Raw genomic sequence first — 12,169 nt, 5'->3', positions numbered from 1 at the left:
ACTGAGACTGCTACATTAGTACGTCCTATCTAGAAATATGTGCAGGTGCATTAAGTAACATTTCTGTGGGAATCCCCTAACACACCTGCACAACACTGTCCATTTGTTCTTTCTACATGAGTAACCATGCTTGTCAGACATTGCCTTTACTCTCTTGCCTCTTATATTTCACACTTTTCTATTTGTGCTTCACACTCCTTTCCAATTTGCTAGCTATCTGACACCAGGTCTGTTTGTTAACATTACTTATTTATTTATACGGACTGTTATTCAGACCTCATCCTAATTAACCTACATAACTAGTACCGTTATATGTTTCCTCTGAGCTGCACAGCAACCAGAAAGATCCTGCATAGTTCACATACAAGACAGCCTCTTTAAATCACTGTCCAAATGTGGCAGTGCAATAAAATTTAAAGGGGAGGAATGCTTAAATAAATTGCCCACACTATCCAAAAGAAATTCGAGGAAACTCAGCTTAAATGGCTATTCTGCATGATTTTCCTACCAGTGCAGTGGGACCCGTGGTTGTGCATTTGTTTTATTGCTTAATTGACAAGTGATTCTGATGATTAATGGGCCATAACTTCAGCAGAGTGGTAATCAGCATCTGATTGCAAATCTGTACCCACTTACCAGTGCAAAATTTCTTCCTGACCTGTCTCACCTGAGATTCCTGACTCGGGCTGGACAAGATCCAGGCAACCAGGCAGTTGGGGGTTGGGTCCAGGTGGACAATCGGAAGGGGGCGGTGGTTTCAAGTCGGGATTGGAATCAGGTCGGGGAGGGTTTGAGTCGGGATGGAAATTAGGTCAGGGGGTAGGGGTGTCTGGATGAGATATCGAGTTGGGGAAAGTTTGGGTCGGGATGGGGAATCAAGTGGAGGGTGAGGGTGGTGTCTCGGGTCGGGATGGGGTATCAGGAAGTCAGGTCGGGATTGGGAATCTGGTCGGTGGGGGATGGTCTTGTGTCGGGGTAGGGGATCACGTTGGGGAGGGTATCCAGCTGGATCGGGTTGGGGTGGGGGTTGGTGGGTTATCCAACCAGGTAAGCTTGGGAGGGTTCAGATGAGGGGAGGGAGGAATCCAGTCCAGGTTGGGGGAATATGCTGTGGAGTCAGGAGTGTGGGGGGGTCTCATGCGGGGATCAATCTGGGTATATAAAATAGTTACACTGAAGTTAGGAGGTTTTCTTTCTTTTTCAGAGTAACTATTGGTGTAATTTAGGCAGAACAATCCGAAATTAGCAATTTAAATTGCTTTGTCGGATTACAATTGTCCAGAGGAGGCTAGCGTTTCTGGACAGCTGTGGTGCAAATTGTTGCTGGGAACTTTTGGGGGGTTTCTCCAGTACATCTTTGAGATGCCCCCCAAATCTGATGCGGGGAACCCGGAGGCTGTTGACCAATGTGTCCTCATTAGCATTGCCTGGCAGTTTAACTGTAGATTTGCATTTGATATTTTAATAGCAGTAGCTAGATTAATTTAACATGCATTACCTGAAGAAATCTTAACTTCTTGTAATGACCATGGACAAATTTACTCAATTTTTAGCTTTGTCAACAGCCCCTTTATATTTGTTTGTAAAAAGGTTGTAAATCCTTATCAGGAGTTGCTTATCTGAAAAAAGTCTTGTCACTTTCCTTGTCATTTTTCCTCACCCCACTAAAAGAGTAGAATTCTACAAGCCCAAATAGGCACCACAATTGAAAAACCATGTTTTATTTTTAACTGCCTTATTGTAGGTTTTATTTTCATAGTTCATAACATAAGAAATAGGAGCAGGAAAAGACCATATGACCCATCAAACGTGCTCTGGCATTCAATAGATCATGATTGATCTTCTCCTTCAGCTCCACTCTTCTACCTGCTCCCCGTATCCCTTGATCTCCCAAAAGGCTAAATATCTGCCTATCTCAAGTCATAAATATATGCAGTGCTGGCATTTCCACAACCCTCCAGGGTAGAGAATTCCAAAGGTCCACAATTCTTTTAAGTGAGAACATTTTTCTTCATCTCTGTCCTAAATGATCAGTCCCTTATCCTGAAATTGTGTATGTTCTAGTTTCCACAGCCACTGGAGACAACTTCTTAGTCATTGCATATTTTCTATGACTTTGCAATTCTTTGTTATCATTAGATATGATACTTCCAACAAATGGTGTAGATGTAATTAGAGTCGCAGTAAATTAGATTGCCTGAGTTAATAATGATTCATTTTGGAAATTCCTAAGGTCCTAATTGCACAGGAAAAGATGGCGACAAACACAGTGTATGTGTTTGCAAAAAAAGACTCAAAATATGCGTACACAGGAGAATGTCGGTCCTGTTTGGAGAATTCATCCCGTCCTACAAGTACAATCTGGGTCAGCATGCTCGCAAGAGGAGGACAGGTAGGAATTTTGACAGTTATGTTCACTATTAATTTTTAATGGTCTTTGAACACTATTCTTAAAATGCTGTCTTTTCTCTGCAGGGTGTAAGAAAAAGTGCAATAGGCCAGAGAATAGTTGCCACACTACCATACATCAGACAGGAAGTTCCAATAATTATTGTGTTTCGTGCTTTGGGATTTGTGTCTGATCGAGACATTCTGGAGCACATTATCTATGATTTTGATGACCCTGAAATGATGGAAATGGTGAGCTTCAATGTCATTGAAAATAAACTTTTTACAACTACTGTTTCATGCAATTTGTTTTAATGCTTTGCTGTGGCAGAAGATATTTCACAAAAGGATAATAAAAGATCACATGCCTCTAACTTAAAAAAGAGCAGAGGAGTTATCCCCAGTGACGTAGCCAGTATTTATCCTTCAATCACCATTCCAAAAACAGATAATGTGGCCATTATCACATTGATGTTTTTGAAGCTTTCTCTGTGCAAATTGGTTGCCGCATTTCCTACATTAGAACAGTGACTACACTTCAAGAATACTTCATTGAATCCCGTCTACCTTGCTTTCTAATCTTAAAACCCTCTTTTAAAAACCCACGTGACCAGGCTGTTCTGTGAATTGGTGTCCATTTTGGTCCAATTACATCAGTGTGATGTACTTTAGAATATTTCTTTGCGTTAAAAAATTGTATAAATGCAAATTCCTTTTGAAGTCAGGACTGCAGAGGTGGGTTGATCTATTTCATCATTAAGCTCTCCAGTTTCACTACTTTTACTCCCTTCCAAGACAGCTGGGTTCTGATTTTGAACTAAAAACATAAAATGCTGTTTTAAATTCAGATTCCCAACATCCACAATGTTTTGCTTTTAATTTTGAGCTGTTACAACCTGCAGTTTGGGGGAAATTCATTTCTTGCTTATGTGACTTGCTCACTTTTTAAAAACGGCTGTGAAAGAATTTTCCGATTGGTTAAATCATATAAAGTCAGTGATAGGGTTTAATTTTAGACACCACAATTATTCTCACAGCTTTAAAGGTAAGTAAGGTGTCTTGAAAGAGATGCTGAGTGAAAACCAAAAGGGGGATCTCGATTTGAAATTGACAGAAAGATAGTTTATTTAAGTGGGTTCGGGTTAAATTGATGTAACCAAATCTATTCACCTTTAATAGTGCATGTATGTGGATTACAATTCTTACATTTTTATTATAGGTGAAGCCTTCCCTGGATGAAGCATTTGTTATCCAGGAGCAAAATGTTGCACTAAATTTTATTGGTTCAAGAGGTGCCAAACCTGGTGTGACAAAAGAGAAGAGAATTAAATACGCAAAGGAAATTCTGCAGAAGGAAGTGCTGCCACATGTTGGAGTCAGTGACTTTTGTGAGACCAAGAAAGCATATTTCTTGGGGTACGTTTTATAAAGTGCTTAAGTGATTTGGAAATTATGTTCTTAAATTCACTAGGAATAATAGACTGAACCAAATGCATCCGGTTGGGGGGGGGGTGCTCCTATTGGTCGGTGGTGCTGTCCATCAATTGAACACCTCACAGGATTGGATGGGCTGGCATGAGCAAGTAGAGGTGTTAAAGCGCTGGACAATACCAGTCAAAGCTAAGCTAAGCAAGACAAAGCCAACCTGTCAGCCTGTCGAGGTTTACAGAGCTCGGTAATTCTTTTTAGAACCCAAGCACCGGAAGCCAGATCATTGTTTAATGAATAAAAGTGCACTGCATTTCCCTTTGAAGATTTGGTACACTTAGTCAGAAAATTCACAACATGCATAATTGGCTCTCCGTAGTAATGCACATTTTAGACTCCATGCTGCCCGACTCTCTTTATTACATAATGTGATCTGTGGGCCTGGAAACAGGAGAAGCATCAGATCCATGATTTCTCTGTTGTTCGGGTGCAATGTACAGAGCGAGTTAGGAATGATGAAAATGATGCTTTGTTAGCAATACCTAATACATTAGGGACAAGAGCCTAATGCACTCATGGATAGTTACAGTTTGGGTGTGGTCACTCACTCTACTGAACTTTTAAAAGATTCTTCAGGTGTGCACCTGTGCTCACAGTAATTCAGTGCTCTTTCCAGCAATTAAACTTCAGGATAATTGATGTTTCTGAGGGCAGGAGATTCTGTAAAAGATGTTTCCTTTTTCTGCAGGTATTGTTTACTTCTAATTTTATCAGACCTTATGCCATTTAGAATTATAGAATCCCTACAGTGCAGAAGGAGGCCATTCGACCCACCGAGTCTGCACTGACAACAATCCCACCCAGGCCCTATCCCCATAACCCCACATATTTACCCAGCTAATCTCCCTGACACTAAGGGAATTCAGCATGGCCAATCCACTTAACCTATACATCTTTGGACTGTGGGAGGAAACTGGAGCGCCCAGAGGATACCCACACAGACACGGGGAGAGCATGCAAACTCCACAAAGACAGTGACCCGAGGCCAGAATTGAACCTGGGCCCCTGGTGCTGTGAGGTAGCAGTGCTAACCACAGTGCCACTGTGCAGCCATTTGTATACTTTATATTCAAGCCTCAAAGCAATGTTTTTGTGAATTAATCTTTTGGAGTAGCAGTGGTTTAGAACTAATTTTAAGTTTTCTTTGGTTCAAGTTATATGGTTCATAGATTGCTGCTGGCTGCTTTAGGCAGAAGAGAATTGGATGACAGAGATCATTATGGGAACAAAAGGTTGGACCTGGCTGGACCGTTGCTTGCTTTCCTGTTCAGAGGGTAAGGAAATACAATATAATTGTATTAATTCTTGCACATACAGTAAGAAAAGCTCTATCCTGTCTCTCTTTTTGATCTTGCTCTCCTCTAATTATGGGGAGGGAGGATGCGTAGGCCCACATTATAAAACAACATATCTTCTCACTCACCATGCACAACAAAACAGTACAGCTACTCAGTTTTTGAATAAATTTCAAAACAACTTTCTAAAGTGTTTTGGTTTGTATCTTTTTTGCAACAAATGTAATTATAAACACGTTAAAAGTTAACTATTCAAATTTACTTCTACAGAATGTTTAAAAACCTACTGAAAGAAGTACGGATATACTCCCAGAAGTTTATAGACAGAGGGAAAGATTTCAACTTGGAATTAGCAATTAAAACACGGATTATTTCTGATGGTCTAAAATACTCCTTAGCGACAGGAAACTGGGGAGATCAAAAGAAGGCTCATCAAGCCAGAGCTGGTGTATCTCAGGTAAAGTTGTTTTACTGCAGTAAAGGCCTTTTCTACATTGGTCCTAATGTTTCTTACAACAATGTTGGACAAGTGGTGGAGCAAATATTTGTGTTGCGAGCAATTACTTTGTTTTGAAAAAAAATGTAGCTATTTGAATGAGTGAGTGCTGATGTTCAGGACCTGATTCCATACCTGTCAGCATTACTCTTTCCATAATGATCTGCTTAGATTTGATTCCACAACTTTCTGTCTCTCCCCTTGTCATTGATGTAAATAACGATACGCCCCTAGCTAGTGGATGTATAAAAGTCCAAGGAAATAGGCTGCCACTCGAGTCTGCCAACCTTTGCACAGTTCTCGATCTAGGGCTTTGTCTGGTCATGGTGGTGTTGGTTATGCTGAAGTTTGTTGTCTATGTGGAAGGGCTTAGTTTTGCCTTCATGGAAGGATTGTACCCAGCTCTACATCCATCTGAGGAATCTTGTTTGTAGCTTCCTCTTGTGTGGGAGAAGATTATTGGTGAGATCTTTAGGGAGACACAAACCTCTCCAGTCTGAGAAAGTTAGAGATGGTTGGATCTCTTTGTGATGAATTGTGTGTTGTACTTGTGAAACGGAAAGGGGGTTGAGTTAATAGGGTGGTCCTGAATTCCATGCCAAACCAAAAATTCTAAGACCATGGCATCATATCAGAATCACTATAGCAGTGCCTGAAATTTGGTATTCAGTCTTTAGTCTGTCAGTGGAACTTGGAGATCTGATTGCAGAATTATCTGTTGGTTGGTAAGTGAAGTAGCTAAAGAAGGTAGGGGAGAATTTTTATTTTGTGGGCAAACTCGTGAGTCATGCATCACCTCCCACAAATTCCATCCCTCTTTGGGATAAATTGGCCAAACTGTCTTGATAACAGTTTGACAAATGATTTAGGTTGGTGACTAGATCTTGCAATCCCAGACGACCCAATCAGTAGGTGTTAATCCTAGCCATTGTGGAATGAACACTTGCTCTCCAATGATTAGGATGGAATAACACTTGCCATCACCTATAAGAAGATGCATTTGCCTTGTCACAAATTGCAGGCCCCTACTCAGCAAATGTGGCTGAAATAGATAAGCAATATAAATAAGCAATCAGACCAAGGAATGTTCAGCTTCAGCCTGCAACTATGGAAATAATAGCTAGCTTGTGACTTGTTCTTGAAGACGAATCAACACAAATTATTTTGTGGCTCTAGCTCAGGGTAACAGTTCATCCGTTGGGCAGCAAGCCAAACTCATTTGAAGGTGCTAAATTGGGGGAAGGCTAATTACAACAATGTTAGGCAGGAACTGAAGAATGTTTGTTTGAGGGCAAATAAACGTCTGGCATGTGGAAGTCTTTCAAGTGTAAGTTGATAGGAATTCAGGACCGGCACATTCCTGTAAGGATGGAGGATAAGTATGGCAAGTTTCGGGAACCTTGTATAACAAAAGAGATTGTGAGCCTAGTCAAAGAGAAAAAGGAAGCACTTGTCAAGGCTAGGAGGCTGGGAACACACGAAGCAAGTGTGGAATACAAGGAAAGTAGAAAGAAACTTGAGGGCTAAAAGGGGTCACGAAAAGTCATTGGCCAGCAGGATTAAGGAAAATCCCAAGGCTTTTTATATAGAGGGGGTTGGCTCACTCAAGGACAAGGGAGAGAATCTATGCATGGAGCCAGAGGAAATGGGTGAGGTATTAAATGAGTACTTTGCGTCAGTATTCACCAAAGAGAAGGACTTGGTGGATGATGAGCCTAGGGAAGGGTGTGTAGATAGTTTGGGTCATATGAGATAAAAAAGGAGGTATTGGGGGTCTTGAGAAACATTAAGGTAGACAAGTCCCCAGGGCCTGATGGGATATACCCCAGAATACTGAGAGAGGCAAGGGAGGAAATTGCTGGGGCCTTGAGAGAAATCTTTGTATCCTCACTGGCTGCAGGGGAGGTCTCAGAGGATTATAGAATAGCCAATGTTGTTCCTTTGTTTAAGAAGGGTAGCAAGGATAATCTAGGTAATTACAGGCCGGTGAGCCTTATGTCAGTGTTAGGGAAATTATTGGAGAGGATTCTTCGAGACAGCATTTACTCCCACTTGAAATAAGTGGACGTATTAGCGAGAGGCAACATGGTTTTGTGAAGGGGAGGTCTTGTCTCACTAACTTGATCGAGTTTTTTGAGGAAGTGATGCAGATGATTGATGAGGGTAGGGCAGTGGATGTTGTCTACGTGGACTTCAATAAGGCCTTTGACAAGGTCCCTCATGGCAGATTGGTACAGAAGGTGAAGTTGCACGGGATCAGAGGTGAGCTGGCAAAATGGATACAGAACTGGCTCGGCCATAGAAGACAAAGGGTAACAGTGGAAGGGTGCGTTTCTGAATGGGGGACTGTGATAAGTGACATTCTTCAGGGATCAGTGCTGGGACCTTTGCTGTTTGTAATATATATATATAAATGATTTGGAAGAAAATGTAACTGGTTTGATTAGTAAGTTTGCGAACGACACAATGGTTGGTGGATTTGTGGATAGCGATGAGGATACAGCAGGCTATAGATCGGTTGGAGACTTGGGCAGAGAGATGGCAGATGGAGTTTAATCCGGACAAATGTGAGGTAATGCATTTTGGAAGGTCTAATGCAGATAGGAAATATACAGTAAATGGCAGAGCCCTTAAATGTATTGATGGGCAGTGGGATCTGGGTGTACAGGTACACAGGTCATTGAAAGTGGCAACGCAGGTGGAGAAGATAGTCAAGAAGGCATACGGCATGCTTGCCTTCGTCAGCCGGGGCATTGAGTTTAAAAATTGGTAAGTCATGTTGCAGCTTTATAGAACCTTAGTTAGGCTGCATTTGGAATATAGTGTTCAATTCTAGTCGTCACACTACCAGAAGGATGTGGAGGCTTTAGAGAGGGTACAGAAAAGATTTACCAGGATGTTGCCTGGTATGGAGGGCATTAACTATGAGGAGAGATTGGAGAAACTTGGTTTGTTCTCATTGGAACGACGGAGGTTGAGGAGTGACCTGATAGAAGACTACAAGATTATGAGGGGCATGGACAGAGTGGATAGTCAGAAGATTTTTCCCAGGGTGGAAGAGTCAATTACTAGGGGGCATGGGTTTAAGGTGCGAGGGACAAGGTTTAAAGGAGATGTACGAGGCAGATTGTTTTTACACAGAGGGTGGTGGGTGGCTGGAAACCGCTGTCAGGGGAGGTAGTGGAAGGAGATACGATAGTGTCTTTTAAGGGGCTTCTGGACAAATACATGAATAGGATGGGAATAGAGGGATATGGTTCCCAGAAGGGTAGTGGGTTTTTAGTTCAGTCAGGCAGCATGGTCGGTGCAGGCTTGGAGGGCCTTAGGGCCTGTTCCTGTGCTGTAATTTTCTTTATTCTTTGTTTTAATGTGATTGCACTGTGCTGGGACTCCTGCCCTTTCCGCCGGCCTAATTAAACTCAGAAACAAAGACCCAACTAGCGGCTTGATACTAACTGCTGTCAACACGGTCAGACGAGATCCTAAATACAGTGTAATCCAAAAGTGCAGTGATTTCATAAGATATCGATGTAAATGTGAACTTTGAAATATGTGTGAATACACATTTAAATATGCCATGACTCAAATGTACTGTTGTAACTTCAAAAAGTATGTGAATATATATGATATGATCTCAAACTGATGATTAAATATTGTTCTCATGGTCACTAGGTATTGAACCGTTTGACCTTTGCTTCAACCCTTTCTCATCTTCGTCGTCTTAACTCTCCAATTGGAAGAGATGGAAAGCTAGCAAAACCCAGACAGCTGCACAATACGTTATGGGGTATGATTTGCCCTGCTGAGACACCAGAGGTAAGATCGGAGTCCTCAGCTGTATTGCTTATTAAAAGTCTTTCATCAATTTTTCTATATCCATTGGAAGTGTGAAAAGTTTGAGGAGAAGCAGCACAAGGACACATGGCATTGCTGGGGGACTTGGCTAAATAAGACTGCTGTACACAAATGCATGCAGCATGATTAATAAAACAAATGAGAGTTAGAAGCTCAACTTAAACGTCAAAGGTATGATGTAGTAGCCAGCTACAGAGCATGGCTACCAGCTGGACCTTAGTAGGAGCTAAATATTTAAATTGACAGATTCCTTAAAAAGGACATGAAATTGGAAAAGGTGGAGTAGCAATATTGATAAAAGAAACAATTAAAGCAGCTGAAAAAAACAATTTCAGTAAGGATGATTTAGATAGTGGAAGCGCTGGTTAGATCTAAGGGAAACAGATGCTGTAAAACTCTAGCGGAGTTGTCCGCAGACTGATAGTGAGGTGGAGGGGATATATAAACCTGGGGCGGCACGATGGCACAGTGGGTAGCACTGCTGCCACACAGCGCCAGGGACCTGGGTTCAATTCCAGCCTTAGTGACTGTTTGGAATTTGCACATTCTCCCCGTGACTGCTTGGGTTTCCTCCTGTTCTGGCTTCCTCCCACAGTCCAAAGAAGTGCAAGTTAGGTGGATTGACCATTCCCTTTGGATTAGATTAGCCATGGGAAAAGTAGGGTGTTATGGGGATAGGGCAGGGGAGAGGGCCTGGATAAGATACTCTGTCAGAGAGTCAGTGCAGACTCGATGGACCGAAAGTCCTTTTCTGCACTGTAGAGACTCTATGATTGTTATTTTCTACGAAGTGTTTGATCATTTTAAAGAAAATCACAATTAAATAGTGCTCTGGCCTAAATGGCAAACAGTCAAACTTTTGAAGCTTAAAAATACTAACACTTTAATATTTTGTTTCAGGGCCATGCTGTCGGATTAGTGAAAAACCTGGCTTTGATGGCTTACATTTCTGTAGGATCTCAGCCCTCGCCCATTTTGGAATTCTTGGAAGAGTGGAGCATGGAAAATCTTGAAGAAATCTCTCCAGCTGCGATTGCAGAGTGAGTGAAGTTAACTGGTGTCGTTTCATTCAGAAAAAAATAATTTCCATAACAGCATTTTTCAGTGCAAAGTTGTTTGGAATAGAAAGGTTTTGTGTAGAATAGTGAGAGTGTAAACTTGCATTGAGACATATTCTTACTGCTGTGAAAGACTCCATTTATAGTTCTACACCTAAATAGTAATACCTTCTCCCACTTTTTTTATTTAGCGCTACAAAAATTTTTGTCAATGGTTGCTGGGTTGGAATCCATAAAGATCCCGACCAGCTGATGACCACACTAAGAAAGCTCAGGCGTCAGATGGACATCATTGTATCTGAGGTACAGTAAATATCTGAATCTGTATGATGCAGACTATTTGCACTATATAATGCAAGAAATCAAACCTGATGCACCTGTTTGCATACTTCATTAAGGTTAGGATACTGTCACACCTCTGATGTCAGGACTTCTGATTATAGATTTTAAAGTCATGTCATTTTTTGAATCATTAGTTGGCTTGATATGCAAACTAACATTTATTTCTTTTTGATTTCCTCTTTTCTGTCTTCTCCTTTGCAGTTGTAAAAGAGGGAGTGGTTCTGCATTCTTGTTCACTTAGGCACGTCACTAGATTTGAGCCAAGTATCTTTGTTTACCACTGGGCAAGACAGCTTTGGAAATAGAAATTCCTAAGTGCACTTCTCAATATTTGGCCTTGACACTTTTATTTTTTCTGGGCCCATTTTGCAAAAGAGTTGCAATGTGGAATTTGAGATGCCTGTTTTATTATCCTTCACGAATTGAAATATATTTTCCCTTACTGATGGGCAGCTGTTTTGTTAGCCGAGATGGACCTGTCAGCATTATGATATCTTGGAGATGGATTCTAGAACAGGTGCATTTCCTGATGATGGTGCAGGTTGTTGATGTAGGTGCCCCTTTAATATTTGCACCAAGTGACAGCTCATCCATGGTGATTTAAGCTCCTCTATTCCTCTCTCCTCTGACTTCTATCATCCTATCTTTGCTCAGTTTCACCTTTGACATAAGTTGTCCTGGTTCCATCTCATTACTGTACTTATGAAGTTCTGACTGGGCTACAATGTCCTCCATGTCTAATGCTTGGGGTTCAACCTTATTTATCAGTAAGTCCACTTGTGTAAGGGTCCTGTAAACTGGTACCCTAAAGAGCAATGAGGAGAGATGAAGTTACCTCGACTCCAACAAAAAGGAAGGAAATAAATAAATTCTGTACAGATCTCTGACAATTGCATGCTCCCATAAATTTATCTTTTACATGAAAAGTATCCATGGGTAAGTAGTGAAGGGAAATGTATAATTCTGAGTCAGTAAAACCATTTTAAACAATTTGAGAATTCTCATTTCATTAATTTCTAACTTAATTAACAGTGCCCTGGGTGGCACGGTAGCACAGTGGTTAGCACTGCTGCCTCACAGCGCCAAGGACCCAGGTTCGATTCCTGGCTTGGGTCACTGTCTGTGTGGATTTTGCACATTCTCCCCGTGTCTGCGTGGGTTTCCTCCGGGTGCTTCGGTTTCCTCCCACATTCTGAAAGACGTGCTGGTTAGGTGCATTGACCGGAACAGGTGCTGGACTGTGGCGA

The 12,169-nt window shown here is 41.5% G+C and overlaps 1 protein-coding gene across 1 annotated transcript in view; it reads left to right on the top strand.

The window, feature by feature from the left end:
* The window catches only part of polr2b (RNA polymerase II subunit B), a 38,956-nt gene that overhangs the window by 9,573 nt on the left and 17,214 nt on the right, over nucleotides 1-12,169 (top strand). Inside the window, exons 6-13 of the mRNA XM_078210056.1 lie at nucleotides 2,234-2,392; nucleotides 2,476-2,640; nucleotides 3,608-3,804; nucleotides 5,031-5,150; nucleotides 5,442-5,628; nucleotides 9,340-9,483; nucleotides 10,423-10,562; nucleotides 10,772-10,883. Of these exons, the coding sequence (XP_078066182.1) occupies nucleotides 2,234-2,392; nucleotides 2,476-2,640; nucleotides 3,608-3,804; nucleotides 5,031-5,150; nucleotides 5,442-5,628; nucleotides 9,340-9,483; nucleotides 10,423-10,562; nucleotides 10,772-10,883 (1,224 nt within the window). The remainder of the gene's footprint in view (nucleotides 1-2,233; nucleotides 2,393-2,475; nucleotides 2,641-3,607; nucleotides 3,805-5,030; nucleotides 5,151-5,441; nucleotides 5,629-9,339; nucleotides 9,484-10,422; nucleotides 10,563-10,771; nucleotides 10,884-12,169) is intronic.

The sequence above is a fragment of the Mustelus asterias genome, chromosome 1 (genome assembly GCF_964213995.1).
Source record: "Mustelus asterias chromosome 1, sMusAst1.hap1.1, whole genome shotgun sequence".
Taxonomy (NCBI): Eukaryota; Metazoa; Chordata; class Chondrichthyes; order Carcharhiniformes; family Triakidae; genus Mustelus; species Mustelus asterias.
Note: the sequence above shows the minus strand (reverse complement) of the source record. Positions and strands in the feature narration are given on the sequence as shown.